The 25,493-nt window shown below is 41.9% G+C and overlaps 1 protein-coding gene across 4 annotated transcripts in view; it reads right to left on the reverse strand.

Moving 5' to 3' along the window:
- RBM33 (RNA binding motif protein 33) overlaps window positions 1–25,493 on the reverse strand; it is an 86,030-nt gene that overhangs the window by 14,389 nt on the left and 46,148 nt on the right. For 3 of the 4 annotated variants that reach the window (XM_081931517.1, XM_081931515.1, XM_081931516.1), the window contains exons 14-17: window positions 23,634–23,921; window positions 20,284–20,913; window positions 1,977–2,177; window positions 971–1,159 (exon numbers count right to left, since the gene is read on the reverse strand). In XM_081931517.1, coding sequence (XP_081787643.1) covers window positions 971–1,159; window positions 1,977–2,177; window positions 20,284–20,913; window positions 23,634–23,921 — 1,308 coding nt within the window. Of the gene's footprint in view, window positions 1–970; window positions 1,160–1,976; window positions 2,178–11,351; window positions 11,769–20,283; window positions 20,914–23,633; window positions 23,922–25,493 lie in introns of those variants that run through there. The other variant, XM_081931518.1, reaches the window with a different exon arrangement.

The raw sequence follows: 25,493 nt of genomic DNA on the forward strand, positions 1-25,493 counted from the left end.
GGAAAAACCCTCCTCCTCTATGAAACAACCTGAACATACACCCCCCCCCAAATCCTGGTCAAATGCTCTGCTCCCAATTCCACTTGCAATTGTGGAAGGCACAGCCAAATTCTCCATTCCCCAATCTGACCTGGGGAAGAATTCCTTTCCAGGGAGACAATGTGACTACCAGCGAGATGCAGAGTGGGAATAAAATGGAGGGGGAGAAGGGACATTTTCATCAGTAAAGGGAATTCTGACTTTACTGAAAGCAGGACCCAGCCTTATGCTCTTCTTCCCTGCTTTCCTGTAGGTGAACATCTGATCTTGAAGATCCCTTGCAGGATTATCTTCAGCCCTGCCTGATGAAACTACTTTCTTTAGCAATTTCACTGTCCATGCTTAGAGGATATGCTGCAAATCAAACAACAGGACTCGCCTGGTTTTGGTGTCTAATTCGAGTGGTAGGGAAGTGGTAAAACTTAAGTACCACTTATGATCTAGCCACATGTGGGTGTGAGGGAAGAAGTCCTATCCAAAAAGTTTCTCGTTAATGCTCAATCTTGTTCATGATAAATACTGGAGTGAGTAAAGCAGCAGAGCCCACCATCAGCCAAAAGATGTGTTATCTAACTGAACACCCTCTTTTCTCTCTTGAAAGACTATTTTCTCTGTACTTTTTGAGGACACAGCATTTTCCTGCGAGTACGCTGAACCCTTGGCAAGAGCAGCTCTGGAAGAACCATGAAAGGCATTTGTGTCACACTGCATTGAGATGAACGACACTCTGGGCTTGCTGCATCACAGTTGAGATCATTCTTTTATCTAGAAGCCTTTTCCTTTCAGACACACTGGGTGTGGGGGGGGGCATCTTTAAATATATGTAATTAACTGCTAAAAGCCTCCTCCTCCTCGTCCTCCCATCAAAGACATTGAGCTTTGTAAGATGAAAGATTTCTGGCACAAGTAACACAAACCCAGGGTGATTTACCTGAATAGGTCCTACCGACATCAGCAGGTTTTTCAGTTGGACATCCGTGGTTGATGAAGAAAGCCCTTCAACTGACACAATGCAGGGCTGTGGTTTGCACTCTACCACTCGCAGATTCTGTTTATTTGGCATCAAGCGTCCTCGGCCCATCTGGCCCGCAATGCCTCTGCCTCTCCCGTGGGTAATGACCTGCCAAGAACAAAAGTAAGCTGCATTTTTTTATTTACTTGCTTTTGCCTAACTGAATCTGACAGGTAACGCGCAAGTTAGTAATTCACTTAGAAGGAGATGATGAAAGCGGAGACCGATTAAAAGGTGTCATGTTGCTGTTGGCAAATTTTACACACACAAGCTTGTTCGTTGGACTGACAGCCAAACGGTTCAGACTCCCTGCGTGCTATAAATGTGCAAATATGGAGACATGTCAATGTAACAAAGATTTCCTCTCTGGGGGGAAGCAACAGTACCAGAAAGGTTATGCCACCGTTTCCCTTAAGAGCTTTCCAGGACTGCCCAACCGTCCTGGAAACCGGGGTTTGCCATAGCAGTTTTCATTCGCCTCCCTGGCCTTCTGATTTCCAGGGGTGTCGTCAGCTCTACAAATTCAGAGCTTGAAAAGCTTAGCTAGTCTGCAAGACAAGTCCAATGCTAAGAGGGCAACACCCTGATGCACAAAATGGCAACGAAGTTCTATAGGTTTGCATAGCAGAGGAACTGAGCTCTCTATTAACATGATGGATGTTCATTGTGGCGAAGATCATGTTAAGTTCTCCTTAGAAACACCATGCAGATTGAGACAGTTTCAGGTGATAAAAGTCTACTTTAACACTAAAATGACAATACAAAAAGTTGCAAATATTTGACACGCCAACTCTCTCTTCACTCCTTCTCTAGCAGCTGACATGTTTTAACTGGTTCAGCATCTGAATAACCGTGGGAATTCATTCCTGGCTATTCTTTCAAACCAATTGCAAAGGTGATTTTAATACAAATTGGGAACCCATACCTTCTTTGCCTGATGTATCCCCGGGATGTTTTTCAGCCCCTGGGGAAGGGAGTGGATCTGTGCCAGTTGGTGCTGATGTGGTTGCTGTATTGTTCCTTTTGTCAGCGTGACCTTCCGCACAGGCTGATGTCTTTGGTCCAGGGGCTGCTGTAGCCGGTGGTGTGGCAGGTCGGAGTGAGAAAAGCCAACGTTCTCACCACCCTGTGGGAAAACAACACCACACTGGTTCAGGATCCACAAAATGCAGCACACCTTTTCTGCAAAGCTATTACAGCGCTGAGTGTGATTAATCTGCACAGGTACCATACTCTGCTAAAAAGAGAAACTGGCTTGAAATTTTGGGTTATGCCGAGTGGAAATAGAATGATGACATGGGGAGTTGGTAAAAAGCCACCACCGTGCCCCCCCACCCCCCGACATGATGACAGGTTACTAGCTACAATGGAGAGAGTCTATGCAAATGTTCTTATACATGTATAACTGAATCAAAGCCTAATATATGAGAACATCTAAACCAGGGATGTTCAACAGGTCGATCGCGATCTACTGGTAGATCCCCGGGAGGTTTTGGTACTTTGTGGTTGATCACTGGTTCCCTTTCCTCAGTTAAAAATATAATTGTGCCCCGCCCCCTCACCCTCCATTGTTGCCTGAGCTCCAGAACGGAAGACGGAGCTTTTGCAGTGAGGCTGATTGTTTCCTTAGTTATTTTTTGGTGAGTGACTTTTCCCCTTTCCCCCTAAAAAAAAAGCTCAGCAACTTTGACCTGAACACTCCCCCCCAAAGGGTAGATCACTGCAAGTTTTTTATTCTGTGAGTAGATCGCTGTCTCTTAGGAGTTGGCCGTCCCTGATCTAAGCTGTGACTTGCATGGGTAAAACAGAATCACATCCACATGCCAGATTAGTTTGATAACAGTGGGGGCTGCCTACTGCACGCTCCTTGGGCTATATTCCTCTATCTAGGCTTATTGTTGCTTTCTCTGGGTAACACTCGCCAATTTTAGGTTCCAAAATGCAGAAGGGGACATTTAAAATTTAAAAAGGTAGTTATGATTAAAGGTACAATGGTGAGGAAAGAAATCATGTTGCATGTATTTATGGTTCACATAATTCACTTGGGAAATTTAGTAAAAATTTTGCTGCTCAATTAGGTAGATTCTGTAAATGAGAAATCATTATGGCAGAAAATTATATTTATCCCCAAAAATCAAATGAGTATCGGGGTGAAAACCTAGAAGCCCCATTTACAATACCAGAAGGCTGAAAATTAATTAATTAAACCATCTGGGCTAGGAAATTTGCCATTTTTATCTGCTGAGTATTATAACTCTACCATTCTGATATATATAAATATTGATCAGACTGGTTTTTTGCTTTTTTGAGAAACAATAAATTATCTACCATCATACAAAGATCAATCAGTATGAGCTCAAGATAAGAACCTGAAATCTATATTGTTATTTCTAAGTGCCAAAAGGGGATTTGATAGACTAGAGTGGTGATATCAGTTAAGAGAGTTTGAATTGTTTTAATCTGGGTAGAAATTTCAGATACTGTTTCAACTTCTATATCAAAAACTGACAGCACAAGGGCTGCTTATCTCTTGGGTCAACTGTCTACAACAGGAATGGGGAACATTTTTTTGCTCCACAGACCAGATCCTTACCAGACTTGCTGCCCAAATCTGCATTGTTATAGGATGATGTTGGTTATGCTATATGTTTTATATTACAAAATGTAAATTTCTTTATGTGTTATATATTTCTAAGGTAAGATAAATAATATATGTAATCATAAATTAAATAAGTTCCACCCCCACCCCCCCAAAAAGAAAAAGAAAATATTGCTTTTAAAAAAGAAATAAAGCAATTTAAGATTAAGTGGGCTGTAATGTTTTTCCTATAAGGAAAGGCTAAAAGCTTTTGTGACTTTTTAGTTTACAAAAGGTGAGACACGATGGTGGCTTACAAAGCTGCAAATTATGGAGAAAGTGGCTAGAGAATTCCACTCCATTCAAAACAGAAGAATTCAGATGTCCAATAAAACCGAATGGCTGTTGATTCAGGTCAGGCAAAATAAAGTCAAACAATACCTAACAGAATTCACTCCTACAGGATTAGTGATAACCACTAGCTTTGCTGGCTTTAAAAGGAGTTTAGGCAAGTTTAAGGGAAATCAATGACTACTAGCCAGGTTCAGGGGCATATTGAGCACCAAATATTGCAGGACACACAGCTGGGGGGGGGGGTTGTGCTCTGCTTTTGAGACGTCCAGGGGCATCTGAATTGCCACTGGTGGAAGCAGGATGTTGGACTATCCAAACATCTATTATTTTCTATTGGAAATCTTTTTTGCCATGGCACTAGATGCTTCACAGAAATCCATCTGTCATCAAGTCCAAGCTAGGTGAATCCACCAAAAGAACTACTTGAGAAGGGTATCATTCTGTTGCATGTAGATTAAAATATCATTCCAAATTCTGGGAATCAATTAAAACCAGAGTTGTCCTAGAGGGGATGCAAACCTTTCTAATGATGATTGTGATGATGATTTATTGAGTTTATATACCGCCCTATACCAGGAGGTCTCAGGGGAGTTCTAAGAGTTATGTTTATGTACATTTAACTCTGCCAAGTAGACTTGAAACTTCTACTTGGTCTTTCACTTACTTGAGTCTTTTCTAGTATATTAACATGTTTTGTGTAGCCTCTGGCAGCGGCAGTGCCAAGGCTGCATTTACACAGAACCAGATAGTTCCCATCCTCAACAATTATCTGCCCACAGAGCAAGCCTTAGAACTGAGCCAATAACCAAGTAATACATTAGCACTATTTTGGTAGATTTGCTGAAAGCCAACTTTCATTTTGAACCAAGACCAGTATTTTCAGATGACCTTTAATATATTCTTATTCTTCATATGCAAAGTGATAAACGAAGAACAGGATTAGGTGTGAGACAATACAGTTAAAAGGGCAAGCACTCTAGTCACAGTCAATTCTTAAACTGTTGATCTGCAGAATACCAGATCCTACAGATTTAAAATGCAAACAAAGAGAAGTCAAGAAATATGCTTTCATCCCATTATTATATAAAACAGTATTGTATCACAAGTAATTTGTGACAAAAACAAAAAAAAACCACGATCCTTGCCAATTTTCAGTGATGGGTATAAGACATTCCTAAACTAAAGGTATTATACACTGACATATAGCTTAATATTGCACTTATGTGGTACAGTGGTACCTTGGTTTACAACCATAATCCGTTTCGGAGGTCTGTTTGTAAACCAAAACATGTTGTAACCCAAGGCGCACTTTGGGGCCTCCCAAAAAATTTGTTCGTAAAAAAAAAAGGGTTGTAATCCAAAAAAAGGTTGCAAACCGGGACAAGCACTTCTGGGTTTGACTTGTTTGTAATCCAAAACGTATGCAAACCAAGACATATGCAAACCAAGGTACCACTGTATTAACTTTCTATTGTTATTTGCAACTTGGAAGCTACCTTGAAAGTCCAGCTGGATTGTACAAGAAAGAACATAAAAGAATGAGGTCCAACCATCTCTAGATCAATGGTTTATTTGCAGAAATCTAAACTAATTACCTCCAGAAACTTAAGAGACCACGCATTATTGTAAAAAACATGCATTCTTTAATAAATAAGACCTTTGAAGGAGTGCCAGAATTTTGTATGCTGTGCACTCTATCACGGATACCCTGACAGTTTCACAATGAAGATGAAGTTTGTTTGCCACCAATATTAGCCAGACAAATTTATTTATAACAAATGCTTCGAGGATGTCCTGATAAAAAACTGCCCCATTGATACTGTCAGAGCTTCTTGCAATTTGACAGATCAAATCTTATTTTAATTCTTAAAACCCCGCGAATGAGCGATATCACCAGCAAGCATTCTGTAGTGAGCAAATTGATTAATCCCCTTCTATAGAAATCTCAACTCTTGATTACACCTATCAGGCGTTAAGCAGCATTATTCCAGAGTGACAACACTTGACAAATTCCCCAACCATCTCTCTCAGCCTTTGTGGCCCTTCTAGCTTGTATTAACCCTGATGAAAAATTAATTTTCCTTATCTTTGACTAAAACCCAAAATCCAAATCCGCCAAACTGGCAACTCTTTCTGTAAAGGTATTATGAAAACCTCCAAAAGATTAATTGCATGTCTTCAGGTGACATTAAATTAATTTCTATACTCATGACAGACATTTGATACTCCGTACTGAGAGGACAGATAACATTGTAAGGATACACAGAAGGACAGTAGTGGAGTGTCCCAGGGCAGCCTCTTATGAATTCTCCTTTCGATAAGGCCATACTTCACTGTCATTGGCACTGTTACCGATCTTACAGCCCATAGACCTCACTGCACAGGTTTCTATTAACGACGACAATGCTGTGTTTATCCATGTAATCTTTTCTAAAGCTAATTCAAAAATCACCCAACAGTGAGGGGGATGTGTTTGCCGGATAAAGCATTTAAAGGAAATAAACTTGGGTCGATTTGTGAAGTGTCACATTGTAGGGACGCAGGCAGCAAAAAACTGCTCTGCAGACGTATTTTGTGAAGATGAGCGGACAGGAAACCTTGCACCCCAGGACCCTCAAATGCCCGCGTTGAAAGAAAATGTCCTTTTTCAACAAGAGCCTGTTTATAAACATTTAAAAACGTCAATTTTTCAGCCTTTGTGCTCTATCTCTCTCTTACCGAGGGGTAAAATACTCTAAAATCAACTTGTTGAGCGAGTTCATTAGCAACTGTATTTACCAATTGGCAGCTCTATAATGGCAACACTGGCATGAGATGGGGCAGTATGCTGAAGTGGACTTGTCTTTAGACATTCAGTTAAATGGGGTACGGAAGATGGAATTAAAAACCGAATGGAAGTTCTGGGTAGAAGTGAAGTTGTACGTCCGCCCTCAATAACCCGTTCCGGTACTTCCGGGTTCGGCACGGTGCGCAACCCGAAAACGCGCAACCTGAAGTGTCTGTAATCTGAGGTATGACTGTAATCATACAGTGAATCAAACTGTGTCCAATTGTGTCCTTCCACTAACAGGAAGTGCTTTTGTCAGTGAAGGTTTCCATCAGAAGAACAGAGAGGTAAACCATTTCCTTTGATTCCCCCTCTCCCATGCCACTGTCCATGCTGTTTCAAAGCTCCTCCATTCCCCACAAAAGCCTCTGGAGCAGATTTTTTTGGTGGGGGGCATCAGCAAGTATAATCTTCCTTCCCATTCTGTTGACAGAAGCCTCCACTGTACCATTGTCTCTTCAATCAGCGGAGGGACACCACCGCAAAGAACTCTAGAAACGGACAACACATACTTATTTTTACTGCCAGGGCCAGGGGAGGGATTGCAATCTTTATGTAAACCACTTTGACGGGGGGAGGTTGCAATCAGCATATGAATTTTATAAAATAATTAATAAACCAAGTTTATATGGGGACATGGTCATGATATCCAATTCCTAAGAGGTCTAAATGCAGAGGGAGACAGGAGCTGTGGCTCCATTCCAGCTTTATCTTCTGCCTGCAGCTCTCTGTCTCTCTCCTCTCTCCTGCAGCATTCTTCTTCTGTCTGCTTGCCTATGTTGCTTCCTTGTTTTGGAGCCATCTCCTCTGCTGCAACCATCGCTGGAAAGGCCACCACCACCAGAGCCAAGCACATATGACTGAACTCACACATGTAAAATGCATGTGTGCTGTGGTCGTACTGTATACATATGGTGGGTAACAACATTATTTGAATTATATTGACTTTCTGGTTTATTTCTCATGGCAATGCCCCTAAGAACACCTATGGGGAATGCGCTAATAAGACTCATGTATTCCATACATTACCTGGGCTCACATACACTCACAATTCTTATTTTCTACAGGATGGCAGAAGCAGTAGAAGATAGAAGCAGGAAAAGATAGAGGGAGTTCTTTTTCTTTTCTATTTTCTGGTAATGTTCACAATAGCATTCAATTTAAGCATACTACTGGAAATTAATGTTTTGTTGTTGATGTACTTGTGTGCTGTGAGCAACACCATGCACACAAAGCCCAGTGCTGCTCAGGGCACTTACATGAATGCACAAAGGTGCTATGCAGACTGTTCTACACATGTTACTGGTATTTCCAGCACAATCATCCATATTTTTCCTTTCTGAAGAGAATTCATGTTATTTGAAAAACATGCCCTTCAGAGGTTACAGATATACACTGATGAGCTGTGAAAACCACAAAGATGGTCCTTGCTACAATATGTTATCTTGCCTTAGGAGGACTTTAAATGCTTAGCAACACAAAACACAGTACAGTGGACGCTTGGGTTGTGAATGTAATCCGTGCGGGAGGCACGTTCACAACCTGCAGCATCACATCTGCACATGCGCGGGTTGCGATTCGGTGCTTCTCTGCATGTGCAAAGTGCGATTTAGTGTTTCTGCACATGTGCGACTGCCAAAACCCAGAAGTAACCCGTTCTGGTACTTCTGGGTTTCAGCGCATCCGTAACCCAAAAAAACCACAACCTGAAGCATCTGTAACCCAAGGTATGACTGTAATTTATAAAACACAAACATGCATGTGTTAGTGACAAGTGAAATGTTAAGTTAAAATTGACCAAATTCACTAGTTTCTATCTAGCAACATAATGGGCAGAATAATGATGACCCAAACCCCTGCAATACCTTGATTGCACAAACAATGGGTGATAAGGTTTGCCTCGTATTTTGCTTGCACCCCAAGAATCTGTATATAAAGGAATGGGGAGAGCTAATGAAGTGATGATTTCTTAATACATAACTCAGCATCTTATTTTTATAACTGAAACAATGAACTCATAATTCGGTGAACACTGAGAACTATCACTGAGAAATATTCATACCTTCAGAGTCTCAACAACAGTTTACATTTGCCTTGGGAAACGGATTATGTATGTTGTATGGTAAAAAATAATAAAACTCCAACTGGAACGGTGGTGGTGTTGGGGATATGCACACTACCGACTTCTGTGAGGGCAAAATGAAATGGCTAAGCGCCTATAGTTCAGAAGTTATGATGACAGACACTTCCTCTTAACTAAAAAAGTTAGCAAATTATACTATGCAGGAAGCAAAAAAAGTACAATTTTAGAATCTGTTTCTAACCAACTTTGCTGAGATGTAAATGTTTAGCAAAGGCTAGGAAGTCAGCAGTTATATTTGAACACATAATTTAAAGCTGAGGTTGGGTACGGGGTTGGTTTCCTCCCCAAAAAACATGACAAATCAGTTGTGACTTAAATGCTTGGCATGCAATCACAAATGCATTTCTAAAAAGGATAGCCAGCCTTTCCCATCCCTGCTCTGCCATCTTTCCCAACCTCTTCTGGTATCCTCTGTGATAGAACGGTTTCTTGTATCTTCATACCAGGCAAGTCTCCTAAGTATTCTGAGGTGTTTTCCAGCTGGGACCAGGATAGACTCTGCTTCCCTTTCCTGTGATGATGAAACAGCTACTATGCCCTTGGAGTTGCATGAGCTCTCCTCACCTGGCTACTGAGGTAACTACTCGTAACAAGAAAGACAATTGGGCAGAGACCCTACTGTAGGCTATGCAGCATGAAGGTTAATCCAGCCCAGACAAAAGATGCCAGTACAGTGGTACCTCGGGTTAAGTACTTAATTCGTTCTGGAAGTCCGTTCTTAGCCTGAAACTGTTCTTAACCTGAAGCACCACTTTAGCTAATGGGGCATCCCGCTGCCACCGCGCCACTGGAGCACGATTTCTGTTGTCATCCTGAAGCAAAGTTCTTAACCCAAGGTACAATTTCTGGATTAGCAGAGTCTGTAACCTGAAGCGTCTGTAACCCGAGGTACCACTGTAATCTATAGCTCTCTAGCCCACAATGCATTTCCCAACACTGAAGTGCCCACCCACTTGATATTTTATTTTATACCAATACACACACTCTCAAGTTGTAATTACAGTTTATGGAGATGAAAATACCTGGGGAGGTGGGGGGGAGGGGAAATTGAGATGATGCATGGTTTCAGTACAGTGGTACCTCGGGTTAAGTACTTAATTCGTTCCGGAGGTCCGTTCTTAACCTGAAACTGTTCTTAACCTGAAGCGCCACTTTAGCTAATGGGGCCTCCTGCTGCCGCCGCGCCGCCAGAGCACGATTTCTTTTCTCATCCTGAAGCAAAGTTCTTAACCCGAAGTACTATTTCTGGGTTAGCAGAGTCTGTAACCTGAAGCGTATGTAACCTGAAGCGTATGTAACCCGAGGTACCACTGTATTACCCTTTTCAATGGCCTATCCTAATAATGGGCCACTGTACTTTAAAGAAGCCCTCTCTCTACTTGTTTCAAGTGTAGCATTACTACAGTGGTACCTAGGTTTGCATACATCTTGGTTTGCATAGGTTTTGCATTACAAACACGTCAAACCTGGAAGTGCGTGTCCTGGTGTGCAACCTTTTTTTTGGATTACGGAATTTGGGGGGGGGCCATTGGCGAAAGCGCGCCTTGGGTTACAACTTGTTTTGGTTTACAAACTGACCTCCGGAAAATATTATGGTTGTAAACCAAGGTACCACTGTACTGTCTCTGAGACGTCGGTCCATTTTATGGAACAAAATTAGTTCTCCTTGCAATTGCTATTGATTGATCTATACAGTAGTACTACCAGTGTGCCATAATGCTTTACAGACTGCAAAAGGTCAGTTCCCTGCCCTGAGGAGGATACCTTTTAAAATTTGACTCAGGAAACAGAGTGGGGGCGGGGAGGGGAGGAAGGGTAATTAGGGAAGCAATGAACACTTTTAGCCACAGGCGGAGTTACAGCAAGGCATGGGAATCAAGGGGCTGTGCCAAATGATTCACAGGGCAGGTGGATTTTGAAGAAGGGTTTGGGCACAGGAAACTGCAGGTGTTCTGGAAGGTAATACCAAGCATGCAGGACAGCAAGGGACAAAAAGAAAGTCTTTTGAGGGAACAGACCTTTGGATGGCACAGCTGGGGGACCAAAGTTCTGGCAGGAATGTATGCGTGGAGAGGTATGAGTGGGCAAGAGCATGGAAGCCCTCTGAAGTAAACAGCACGGGGCTTGGGTAGGATTGTGCTATCTATACTTACAGTAGTAGGAGCTGAAAAATACCTTGAAGTTCTTAAGTAGCACAGTTTCAATTAATGGAAGCAAGGTAGGTCCTGAGTACAATTTGCAAAACACAAAGAGTCTGAATGAAATCACAGCTAAGCTGTAGTCCTGCCCTCACTAACAGAAATGTGAGCTGTCTCCAATATTGTTGTGGATTTCCATATAGTAGAACCGATGTTATGATCTATGAGATCACAATAAAAGGGCTATAAAAGTACACATCATTTAAACATTTTTATTGCATGAGATAAGCAATACAGATGCAAAAAACCAAAAGTATACAAATAATTAAACTTTTTTGAACAGTTCTCATTTTTAGAGAGCAATGCTTGCTTCCCAACTGAAGCAATTTTTTCTCTCCCTCCCCCCCATTCCCCCACCTCTTCCACTCCTGGTATAAATGCCATAGCTCATGTAGAGTGGAATGAAGAGTTGTGCTGTTTCAGCCTTTGGAGACACTATGACTACCAACAGTTGCAACAATTACATAAAACAAAGTAGAGTTTCCATATACGAAAGACCCACTAGTGCAGTTCTCCAGAGAGATTAAGGTGTGTTTCTTGGTCCAGTATAAGACTCAGCATTTTCAGACGACAGAGGACTAGACATATCACTCTGAGCAAGGGAGGTCAGTCTTTGGCTAAGGAGAAATCACCCAACAACAACATAAGATGGTTGAACAGCAGTTAATGTTAAGCATTCTGTAATTCCACAGTAGTCAATGGGTATCATCCAACATGCACACATGAAATTCCATCACCAAAAAGGAATATAGGGACAATAACCACAAACCTGCTTCATAAGACCGTCATCACTACTCCGCCATACTAGTTTATACTGTCACAATTAGTACTATAACCTCAAATCTTAGTGCTTGCTATTCCACAGGCTAATGGATTTATTTATAGAGAAGGAAGTACTAGAAGAACCGCCCATAAGTCAACCATCAGTAGCCTATGATGCATTTTTATTTGATCTCAGGAACAAATACTAGTGTTAACATTTAATATATTTTTATGTTTCTATGTGTTACAATTGTACTGGGGAGATCAATGTAAAAATATGCCCTTCAAACCCCCTAACGTCTAGGCACGTCTAGGCACTGTGATGATAGAAGCTTTCTCTTCCATACACGATCCTTTAAGTTTAAGAAGCAGAGGAAGAAATAATAATTAATAGTGTCAGTCCACCTAATTCAAGGAATGGGCAAGGAACTTCATAATGGCTGGAGTAATTCCCTGGGATCAGCTCTCACCCCCAAACGTCAAAGCTTCTGCCAGTTAGTGTCTTTCTCTCTTGCAGTGACCTATTTCTACAAGATCCCCCTTTGCCCATGTGGGGTTCAATTCTGTAGCACAAGCTTGTCACAAGGGCTTCCTTTTGCATGTGTTGTGCTTTAGTGTCGCTGAAAAAAAATGTTAAGCGGGCACTAGATTTACTATTTTCATGATTTATGAGGATGCATTTATGGGGATTCAGGGGCGAAGCCAGACAGAGAATAAAGCTCATCTGCATGTACAAAAGGGATTTCCGTGACAAGGTGATCAAAGAGTGTGATGTAGAGGTTGGAGTGTTGGACTAGGACCAGAGACATGCATGTTCAAATCCCTACTAAGTCATGAAGCTCACCTAAGGCCAGTCACTTTCTCTCTCCCCAGGGATACTGCAAGGATAAAATTGGGGACTGCGGGAAAAAGAAAGACCAGGCACCCAGAGTCCCTTGGAAGAAAGGTATAATAAAAATTGCTAATATATAATTGTGTTGTGCTGTCACTTGTGTGTTAATCGTGTGAACCCCTTTCCTGTCAAGTGCTGCTCCAAAGAAAGATGCCAGTAGTACACATTACAACTACACTAAGTTTAAAGGAAAGGCCAGTATGGCTGAAAGGGGAAAATAGTCTAAGGACAGAATAACAGCACAATGAAAGCAGCAGGAAGGGGGCAAGCGGATACTGAGCCTAAGGGTGTTTAGTCAAAGAGGGTCTGGAAAGTAGGGGGCTGAGAGACAGAGGCAAAGGTTTGACAAGACTAGGCTCCGTTAAATACTATTCATTTGAGCCCCATTGCATTTAACTACTTTCATGGGTTTCAGTGGGACTTGGGCCCAATCCAGAAAGACAGTAGAATGAGATGGGAAAAGTGTCTGACAAGAATTCAGACTGCAGGTGGGGGATATCTATTGTTGAATGTTCCCTCCTATTGAAACCCAAATATAAATAATATATATATATAAATATAAATAATATAAATAATATATAAATGCTCAAAAATCATTTAGTACAATGGTGGTGGGGGAATCCAACAGCACAACCCAGCTCTGAAAAAATATCCACTGCAGACCAGGTACAGAATGCAATTAAAGCTATGATGCAGACAAAGCACTGGTAACTCCCGAGTGATGAGGCTGGGCATTTACCCTAGCCCTGAATACTTGCAAAGGGCTCACCAGTCCAAACATACTGCCACTCTCACTTTGCACCCAAGAAGTTCAGAGGTCATGAGAGAATTCCTGGGTTGCATACTCTACAACTGCTAGATTGGGGGGGGGGGGGTCCCTACTGAGAAGACCTTACCAAAGAGGCCCCAAAATAATACAGCTAGCACTGAAGACCAAAAACAGTCCTTAGCAGACAATGCAACAAGCTTGAAAAGGAAGCAGAAAAGCAGTGAGTCATAGCAGCCATTCAGCCAAATAGTAGCCCAATTCTGAATGGCCATTATCTAAAATCTTCCTCCTTGGCCAAGACTTCCTACTAAAAACCTGTTGCCAGCCCAAAAGGCAAATGACATGATATGAACACTCCTCTGAAGAATGAGTCACAGCAACTAAAGAACATAGTTTCTTATTTATCACATCAACAAGTAGTAGTATGAATGCAAATTTAACACCACAATTTCTAAAATTCTCTTAAATTTCTGGTTACTCTGGAAACTTCAATGTAAGCCAGACAAAGAGGATGAGACACACAAAGATATTTCTGAGAGAGCTTTTACTACGTTGATATATGCACCCAAGAAGCAGAGGCAAAGCAGAAGCATTGTTCTGAGCAAACAACAGTGAGTTAGGAGGTTGACTTCCTAGCGTAAACTTAACTCAGTGTTATCCCACCATATTCTTAGCAAGTGTTGGCAAATCTTGTGTGTCAAAAGTCAATCTGAAAGTGCCCATGTTGTGTCACTGATGTCACGATGTATTAAAAAAAAATTCCACTGTGAATGACAGCATGAGTTTGCTAAGATTAATTATGCTTTTAAATTTATTTGTGCTCTGCTAAGTCAATATATTATGTATGTTTTATGTATACTGACAGCTATGTCCAACCCTATACAAAAAAAACCTACTCAAGGTGGCTTACAATAATTTAGAATTCTTATTATTTTATATGGTAGCATATATGAGTATTCATTACCTAGACAAAACAAAGTAGTTTGTTAATGATCATACAAGTTTCCATCAAGTTTGTATAAATCTGAAAATGCACAGAACCAACAATTCTGAGGGAGAGAACATGATGTTGTCTGAAACAACCTATCCAGAAGGAAGGTTTACTGATTTCAGTGGAGCTCACTCCACAGCAAATCTGCAGAACTGGAGCAGATGTGCCCAGTGTCTTGGTGGTGGGGTAGAATAATGTGGTCTTGGTGGTGGGGTAGAATAATCTTTTTTCCTTGCCACACCAACGCCCTCCAGAGACAAAGGTGCTGGCACCCCAAGGATCTGCAAGTCTCCATCAACATCTCTCCAGCTGATGTCCACAAGGACAGAGAATAGAGAAGAGGGGAGCAAAATGGCAGGCACCAGTTTAGGGGAGAGGGGGGGGCTCTCTCTTCTAAAATGGCACCTAATTAATCAGGGGTACTTTTTTAATGGTCTGGAAGGTTAATAGATGAACCTATTTGATCAAACACAGCAGCCCTCTTTTTTTAAAAAATCTTCTAATACACAGTGTAAAAATGTAAATGTAAGTATATATTTTGTGCTCAACTTCCATGGTACAGTCTTCTTTGGGCCAAAAATGCAGTAAGGAAAGAGGTTCTCCATTTCAATATTTCTGTTTGAAATGTTCAAAGCATCCTGCAGATCAATGACTAAGTGATCAGGATTCCTGCCATGTGTGCTATTTGCATAATAGTTCTTTTCTCAAGGCAGAAAACTGACTTTTGACTTGCAGGGAACAAGTATTCCTAACCACAGCATAAAGGCAGCTTGAAATAAGAAAATTCCTACATAGAGAATATGGTTACAGAGAACAGCAAGCACAGGTGGGATTACGTACACTTGTGTTTTGCCTCATTCTCATTTGCTACAACAGGAGTAGGGAACTGGAATTACGTAGCAGGCCAGATCCTTATCTCCCCAACCCTGCACAGGCCAAATTTGACAGGTGAGTGGGAACACCACCTGTTAATCACCTAATGTCACAATGGTGATGGAGTGCTTTATACCACTGATCAGCTGATCATTGGCAATTCAGAGTGCTGAGCAGGACTCTTTGCAAGCCCATTCAAGGATTGGCTAGCTAGTTACCCAGTGGGAACTCAGTAGTGCAGCCAACCCCAACTGGCTTGCTCTAACTGCCAATCAGTAGCATCTTCACCCATCCTTCACCTGATATCACATATGATGTCAAGTGTGCGACTGGGGCAAGTGGTTTGGAGAAAACAGCCTTATGGGCCAAACCGGGATCTGTTCCCAGCTTAATTGAACCCATAACTCAGGGATCCCCACTCCTGTGCTACACAATAGGAAGCTTTAGTGAGCTGAATGGTCATTTCCCATGAAGATCTGTGCACCCCAACTGTCCCACCTGACAGTTTATATGTTGCATGCCAATCTACCACCTTATACATAGGTTTTCTGATATAAATGATATGTTTCATGCACAAATGTGAGAAGGGTAGTGCTTTCATTGTACACTTCTAAAGGAGAAGATAGCTGAAGAATTATGACTTTTCTTCAAACTTCTGAAAACAATGGATTAAAGATCACAATGTCCAGCAAATGCTGCAGTTGGCTTTGCAATAACATGCAATGGCACAGCTGTGCTGAAAGCACCAACATCAATATTCTTGTCAATGAGTCTGAACAAAAGCAAAAATGGAAACACATCTTCAACAGGCTGGTAGTTCTCAACACTTTCAGAAAGAGCTGCAATACCAGAAGATCAATATACTGTTCAGCCAGAACATGATATAGCTGACCTAGATGAGTTCAGATTTTGATGGAACACTTACATTCAAAACCTTGACCCAAAGGAAGAATACATAGATGCCTCAAAGGAGAATTACCAAAACATGCTCTAGGCAGGACTCAGAACTAGACATTCAGCAGGATTTGGGATGTCTACCTTACAGAGGGCTCTGACAGACTTAATCTTTGTGTAAGCTTAGACTAGCAAAATTGTCCAGACTGTCTCCCTTGCTGCCAATAACTCCCCTTTTCTCTGTGCAGCATGTGGAACAAAGTAACATGGTTGTAACTTTCTGACAAACTATTGAAAATTTAATCAAGCATCTTGATCTGAGTTTTCATGCTTAGTAGCAATTTTCTGTACAAAGGAATGTGGCTATACACCTGCCTGCTCTGGAAAATTGGCTCACCCCTATTTAGAAGTTTAGAGGAAGATACACCAAGTCCCTTAGGAACTGCAGTGTGAAATATGTCTGTGTATTGCAAAAAGAGGAAATATATCACCCAAATATCTGTGTAGCTAGATACCTAGCCTGATAAATTAGTCCTGGCAATATCCTACACTCACCTGCTTTTTACTCACAAGAGTAGCTAGTGGAGAATAAGCAAAGCACTCCATTCTTCCTTTCCCAGCCTCTCTTGTGACTAAAAAACAGACTAGCAAAGCACTGTACTAACTAGAAATGAGCACTCTCTTCCCACTCCATCAACTCACTTGTTTCTATGCTGAGTGCTCCGTGAAGTCATGGGAAATGGTCAGATCACTCTGCCCCTTTTCCAATAGTCTATGGTGTTTCTGTGCTAGTTATGCAGGAAGCAAAATCTGTCCTGCATGTCAAGGCTCCATCAACCTGCTGTGTTTCTATGCTGGACGACTAAGTGGTGATACTCCTTTCTGCGGATCCAACAGGTTGTCAGCAGAGGCATCAATCGTTCTAGATCTACCCCCAGCTTCCTGTGTGCCCATGCAAGAAATGTAGGAGTTTCACCTGCTGAGTAACTAAGCACAGCAGTTGGAAACCTCCAGCCCATGAGCCTAATTAGGCCCACCTCTGAATTTGGCCCAGGAAGCCATTTTGGGCAAACCATGCCCACTTGGGCTTTCCCAATCTCTTATTTCTGATCTCAGTGTTATAGTTCCACTGTATTTAAGATCAGAGATAAGTGTGGCACTGTGGTACTTAACATTAAGATTGAAGATAAGCATCTGCTTCTAACTTCTACCCCCAAAGGACATGCAGAGGCCTATCTCCAATCTTAGAACTGTGGGACAGCGCTAAGATAAGAGATATGTCTGTGCTGATCCATTGACATTAAATTTGCCATCCTATGAGGTTGGGTGATTGGCAGGTTGGTGGCCCTGACCACCCTTCAAAACTGCCTGCAGGTGGTGGGCTTGGCCTTCGCTGGTCTACCATAAAAACCCAGAAGGCAGAGAGAAGGAGCACTCTACTCTGCCGCCAGCTCTCTCCGTTGCAATGATGGATGCATAAGAGGGAGCTTCACTTCTTGTGCACCCAGTACAGAAACCCAGCAGGCTGCTGGAGAAGGAATGAAGCACTCCATGCCTCTGCCAGCGGCCTGCTTGCTTTCTCTGTCAAGTGGGGAACGGAGGGCTTCCTGCCCTACAGCCCTATAATGGGTTGTCAGCAGAAGGGCCAAACCCTGGGTTGTTACCCACAAAGGAAGGAGAGAAGGTGAATAACCCCCTGCTGTCCAGAAAATAAATGCAGAATGTTGCTAAAGGAGGGGCTGAACACTCCATTTCCTTTCTGCAGCCTCATGCACCTATGTCAAATTTCTAGTTGCCTATGGCGACCAGGCAAGTGGTTGAAAAAAGATTGCATATATCTGCTACACTGAATAACTGCAACAATTCGTTGTGGATACTTCTTGCACTGGTATATATGATTTCAACGATCCTTTAGTTTTTACCAGTTGGAATTAAGATTGCCTAGCTATTACTAAAGAATATAAGCCTGTCAAAGTCTTGTAAACGAAAGTGATTCCTCAAAGGATAACTATAATCAGAGCTGGAAGAGATTCCCATCTGATACTTTAAGGCAGGATGCATTGGCCTCAATCCAAAGCGGCTCTATGCACGTGAAGGCTAGGACCATGCACACTCAGCTGGAGCTCTCTTTGAAGCTCTTGCCACGGCATCTCACACTGCCAAGGAGGCATGCCAATCTGCAATTTAAAAAGCAACTTGCCTCTTTAGCAGTGGGAGATGCTGCGGCAAAACATTTCGAAGAAAGCACTGCTTTCAGGCAGATGCCTCTCCTGTGCACAAAGCTTCTTTGTATTTCAACCTCCATACATAAACCGTCCCTCAAATGCCTGTCCAGCCTTTACAGGACAATCTCCAAGGAAATTCTACAGCCTCTCTGGGCTTCTTACTCCCCTGCTGAACTGATCTTACAACTAAGCTGCACTTAATAAGGAACATCTTAAAACAACTTCTCTGACTCCAAACTATTTCAGTCTGAATCCTAACAATTTAACCATAGTGGTTAAAATGGGTGGGAAAATAGAGCTAATTATTTTTCTGGGAGAAAAACACCACCACTGCATGAAGCAAACTAAAATAATTTCAGCTCACTCCTTAAGTTATTTCCAATGCTGTCCAACTCCACGAAACTGGATGAACCTTTACTAAAGGCTCAGCACTCAAATATATCCCAAAGAATATTTCTGCAATAGGAGCAGATAACTTGTTTTGGCCAGTAGGCTGTTTGGCATATCTTGCCTGCGAGTGGATGAGAAGTCATGTTTGCTATGAGAAGTCTCATTTTTTCTGTTCAGCCTGTGATACACACATAAACAAAATACACCCTTAGCTCAGTTCTACTTAGTGTTTATCAAGTACTTTCTGCCCACTTCTCTCGAGTACCATTTATATGCACCCTGTGGTGAGGTTGTTTGCTGACGCACAAAACAGGGCAGTACAACCTACATGGGGAGGGTGGAGAACTTCAAAGTGAAAGCTTTCCTGGCTACTATCCTGTGTATTGCAGTACCAACAAAATCTGAGTCAGGGCAGAAGCCTGAATGTAATTTTATTGTGAACTAGTTCTCTGCTACTTGAAAAACAAGGCACACAAACTTTGCTATTCTTGTCATTAGGAGACAGGGAGGAAGGGTGAGGGGAGAGAATGTGGTTAAACATACACATAACTTCCCTTCAACTTAAATCCATTTCCTCATTTCTCACATTTCAAAGTCCTTCAACAAAGTTTCTTATTTTCTTTCTAGAAGAGATATACACAGCTCTTACGCTTTATTCCTGAAAAATTCTGCATAAACTGCATTTATAACTCACTATTTCCTGGCCTAAAGGGGGACTTTACATATTTGCTACTTTCCCAAATGGAAATTATTCCTCAATTTATTGTCACTTTTCCTGAAGTCTGGCATCCTGTTACCTAGTAATCAGGTAGTGACCTAAGCACAATTAAGTAGAGAGCAACATCTCATACAAAGGCTTCTGTTAAAGGAAAAAAGGAGGGAAGATCTTTTGGCCATAACCACAAATTGTTAGTGTTCGGTTCAGCATTCACTGCCCTTTTTCGGCTGTGGTTAGTTACCAAACGTTTTTGATTTGGATCAAAATCAAATGAGAACATTCTATTAAGTCACCAGCATGTGGTCTGCCTCCTTTATGCTACTTGTGCTTACCCTGATCACTTGATCCATTTGGCGATCAGTTCAGTAAGACCATTCAAGATTACAATATGGGGAAACGTACATGTATGATATTGGGGAAAATTATTTAAAATAGCTATACACAGCTGTGACAGTTCAAAATTAACAGGAAGATTTGAAATGTGGGTCGTCGTCCCCCCAAGCCTGTGCTCATCAATCTCCATTTTCTTTGGGCCTTTGCAAATAACAACACCAACAGGACAGACAGGGACCACAAAAAACACAAGAAAACAAAAGACAGACAAGCCTGGTAACTTACCCCTCCTGACAATTTAATCACCCTGACTTTGGTGCCGACATGGGGCCCATCTCCACTACCACTGTTTGCCCGCTGCATGACAGTTCTTTTCACCCCAGGCTTCAGTTCCTGAGGCTGGCCTTGTACTGATGCCACACGAGCAATCTGGGATGGGTTCATGTGGGCTGCAGGAGGCTTTGTTTGCAACCCTTTGTATGGCAGCTGGAGCTCGTTTTCGGGCACTGTCCTAGTCTGTCTTAGCTGCTTCACTGTTTTTATTTGCTGTCCTTGAAATTGTGCATTATCTCCAGCCTGCGGAATATTGGGGGGCTTAGGCTGAAAAGCAGGGGGGGTTGGAGCTACTGGGTCTTGCTTTTTAACCATCAGCCTGCATTTCACATTTTGGCGAGGCTGTGCACCGGGAAGGGGAAGCAAGGGACTTCCATTGGTGGGCAACTGTGAAGTTTCTTCCTCCTGTTGTTGGGTTGAAGACTGCTGCTGCTGTGCAAGCCTTTCAAGCAACTCTCTTTTTCTAGCTCCAGCCTGAAGTTGCCGCCTGAGCTCCTTTTGTTTCAAGATCTCTTCTCTTAGGCGCTTCTGTTCTTCTATCTTTAAACGGTAGAGTCTGGTTTCTTCATCTTCATCAGGAAACTACAGAACATCAAAGGAAACAAGTTATAGGGATAGTAACTCCTATCCAGCTTGGTCAAATTTGGTTTTGCTTTTAAAAAAGAGAGTGCATTGATGGCATCCGTTCCCAGGAGCATCTTAAATCAACTGAAATATGGTGCTAATGCTTTTAAATGACATAGCTACCAATGCAAGTTTATTACTAGGCAACCAATGAAGAGTCAAAAAATACATGACTCCAGTTTGGACTTTACTTAATGAAAAAAAATCAGAATGCTGAAACTGAAGCCTTCTAAATCGGAACTCATTTAGAAGTTGCTGAAACCAATTAAACTATTAATATAATTCAAGATCTCAAAATATTGTTTCAAATGGAAGCTGTAACAATGCAGAGGCAGCCCACTGTCACATGGGTTTTATCTTGCTCTTTTCTGACAAACTAACAAAAGGTAGGGTGGTAAATGACCTGAAAGGCCCTGATTAGAACTATTGATTTTTCTTACAGAATTTTCAGCCTGATCTGAAACTCATTTGTCACACAATAATTGGTTATAATGAACAGCACAAGTCAATCTCTCTGACCTTGAACTCATGCACTCTCTTCAGAATTAAAATGTTGCCAAATGCAGTGTTGGAATATTAATGGTATATCAGGAATGCCTTTAATATTCCAGCCTTAAGCTTTTCTGAAAGTATTATACCCTTTGTGCATCAAATAACCTTTCTAAGGGGCCTAAAATTGTGGCAGAAAACACATTCTTACAGGAAGCTACAGGGAAATCAAGAACATCAAAAGAAAGGCTGCTGCCAAGTGTTGCTCCTGAGTTTGCAAGTTTCAACAGGACAAACGTTAAAGGATAATATAATAGGCTAAGAACTGTTCCTTATTAAACACTACAATAGTTTAACCCCCTAAAGCACCAACCGGATATGCTTTATTTAGTATACATCTTGAAGAAACCTCATTCAGCACACAGCAGCTTACATCACCAGCACTTGGAAGCAGTGAAAAAGCGGAAGATCCTGCACCATGGAATCAATGTAACATTGCTTGAACTAGTTTCACTCACATATTGCTTTCACAAAGATTCTCTTACGCAATGTTCATGTTTAATTGGCAGGTAAGGTGTTTGAAAAGTCATCAGCTGAAAGTGTATGCAGGAGAAACTGGATCCTATCAGTTACAATTGCATACTATTTTGAATTTGCTAGGCTCGTCTTAATATCTGAGTTCCCCTAACAATGTGAGTAAATAGGTCCCCATTCCCATTTACCATATTTCTAACTCAGATTAAGATGCTACATGACTCCATGGCAGAGTTGGCACTGAACCCAAGGGTACCACATCTAACTCTCTGCCCACAAGACCACACTGACTTTGACCATCTGAAACAAAAAACTGAGAACACTGAAAATAGCCATCCATCCAAAGTGCAATTAGCAAGCTTTCCATCTCGCAGGGTAAAGTACTTTAGTCTAAGTTTTACGGGCCAATTCAACCTAAAGTGATCTATTTCACTGAGTACAGTTACTCTATATTCTGTAACAACTGATCAGAAAAAACATCAGCATTCAGTAGTTAGCATTTACAGTGACAAACCATTGATATTCATCATTCGAGCCTATCTGTAAGGGATAATAACAGGAATTAGCAGCTATATAGTTCTTTAGAATATTCAAAGCATTGTCTCAGTAATTTTTACAACAATCCTGCAAGGTAGGCTCAGTATTATGCCTATACTACAGGAGAGTGACTGAGGATAAGACACTGTGTCTCATTTAAAGCCATAAAAGCGCATTATGCTAAGTCAAACCATGGCTTAGCATGAACAGTTGAATGTGCAGGCTCTCAGAGATTGCGGTCACTCTGGTCCTCTTACTGTTACTGCATTGAGCTCAGCATGTCTAATGAACCCAGGTTCATGGTTTAGCTCTCTCCACACAGACTATGAATTGTAACCAAGATTTGTCCTGTGGGTTACAGCCAGTGCTTGGTTTGGGACAGCTAAACCATGAGCCTAGGTTCATATAACCTGCTAAGCCAAAGCATGACTTAGTCTGGTCCAGCACAGCAGAACCAGCGGATGAGCAAAGCAGTCACAATCTCCTCTCAGGGAGCCTGCACAATTGCTCTGTGCTAAGCTATGGTTTGACTTAAGAGTTATATGCAACTGAGTTTCTAGCAAGTTCATCGTGGATTCCACCTAGGGACTTTTAATAGTACTTTCACAGTAACTTGGTTCTCCAAAATCACTCAATGGTATTCAAGAGATATAGGCAATTCTTGTTTCCACAAAAACAGAATTTCATTATTTAATATTATCACTGCATCTTGCCAACAGACAGGGTAACATCGGGGATGGTTGACCCATGACCTGTGGACCACATCTGGGTGGCTGACGGGAAGAGCTTCCCATGTACACCATTCAGAATGGACTTCTCCTTTAGGCTCCATCTTCTCATTCCAGTAAAGTGCACACTTGACTCTCAAGACTGGTGACAGTGAGCTCCAATTCCTGATCACGGCTTACAATAAGAAACTTTTGCTGTAACAGATGTAAGTGTAAGTAACAGGTGTGCCTTATGTTTTTCAGCAGATGAGGGAATCACCAACATATAAGTTGGATTGTGTGCGCTGGTAAAGGTGTTTCTTCTCTCTCTCCAGTTTACTCATCTGTGCCTGCCTGGAAACTAGAATAGATGCAGAAAACTATGTAACATAGAAAGAGGAGAGGCCTTACCTCTGGCTCAGATTTGATCTCCACTTTAGGTTGTACCACTGGAATAACTGCTCTAGGCTTTGTCTCAGTCCTTCCCTGTTGGTTCTTCACACTAGCAATAGGTCTTGCAGTAGGCATGGTACTGGTAATGGGTTTTACTTGAGCAGCAGGTGCTGAGGTTCTTCGGTTGTTAGCAGCCTCGATTGCATGCAAAGGTGCTATCGGCAATTCCCGCAAGTTACTGTTCCTTGGAGCAGGTGACTGGAGTTGCTGATTTGGACGTTTCACCATGTTTTGTGTTGGTGTGTTCTGAAAAAAAATCAACATTAAAAACCCCCTGATAGCATTGAGTTTTTAAGCATGCAGATTTTGCTGTAGCTTAACTGATAACATATGGAGATTCTGAATCACCTTTCTTTGTGCAGTCATTTCTATAGCAAATGCAGGTCTATAGTCCCCTTTGCCATGCTAATGGTACTAACAGCCTTGGATAAGCTTTGAGGAATGGAATCTTCCAAAGGAAGAGCAGACGAAGCAACAGAACTAACAGCTAGTCAGGTGTCCAGTGAAATTATCTTTTTCCCCAGCACAGAATTTTCTGTGGCAGAGAAGGTATCAACCCTGCAGAGGGCCTCAAGAAACACAGGTGAACACAAACAGAAGGACAAAGCAGTGCTAAGCAGTTTGAAAATTCTTTAGCACAGCAAAGGAAAAAGTCAACCATGGATTGACAAAACTGCAGGATTTGTGACTAGAAGTGAACAAATGTGGCCAACTTCACCTCCAGACACAGCCTTCCTTAAATGTTTCTAAGCGCGCACACACACACACACACACACACAGCCAGTCCTACACATCCTTGCCTTCTTTTCTTTCAAAACCTTGCAGGCAAACCACATGGCAAAGCCTCTCCTGAACTGTCATCACCTCTTTGCTGCACTCTCTACTGCCAGTTAACCTGCTCAACATCATCACTGCAGTTGGGAAGCCAATCCTTGTCCCTTTCCTTTCTCACTTTGCCCCCATGTGCCTTAGCATTGGCAGTAGGGCTATTTCTGCTTTCTAGCTATCACTGCTAGTACTAAAGAAGTATCACTCAGTAACACAGGTAGGGCTGCAATGAATCATTTGCCTGCTCACTACTGGAATGTTCAAATTGCGCTCCCTTGGAAGGGGAGAAAGAAAGAACCCTTAACATGGCATTGAGAAAGCTGCCCATGGAAATCTCTTTTCCTCTGTGCTGCTTTGCACAGCCCAATAGTAGTAAGATTACTCGGCCTCTCAAGCTCAAGATAACAATCTCAAGACACTGTCCAAATAAGAATGTTCTTTTTTTGATTGTAATAATAAACAAGGGGTGGGGTGGGGTTAATGGGTTGTTTTTATTTTGATTATATATTTTGTGGTTTTATATTCTGATTTTGTTCTGTGAACCGCCCTGAGACCTCCGGATATAGGGCGGTATATAAACTGAATAATAATAATATTGCCAAGGCAGCTGATTTTAGCACAGAAGGAGCGTCATAGAGGCTGTGCCAAGAGATAAGCCATGACACTAATCGTGCCACACCATACAACAGGGGTATCAAATCCACAGACCTGCAAGTGGCTCTTCAAGAGGTTTGTATTTGCCCTCAAAACACACACACACACACACACACACACACAGCCCAAGCCTTCTCATTTTTGAAGAAAACTACTAGGGTTTTTGTTATTTTTTATTTCAGGCAACAACTGGGGTTTGCATTCCAGGTTATCACACACATCAATGGAATGCACATAAGCCCGCCCCGCCCCACACCCTTCTGGGTCCAAAAACAGCCTGCACATGCAGTCGTGTGTTCTTTGAACGTGCACAAAACGGGAGTTGTCTGTACTGTA

This window comes from Podarcis melisellensis (assembly GCF_964234715.1).
Source record: "Podarcis melisellensis genome assembly, chromosome: 12".
NCBI classification, from domain to species: domain Eukaryota; kingdom Metazoa; phylum Chordata; class Lepidosauria; order Squamata; family Lacertidae; genus Podarcis; species Podarcis melisellensis.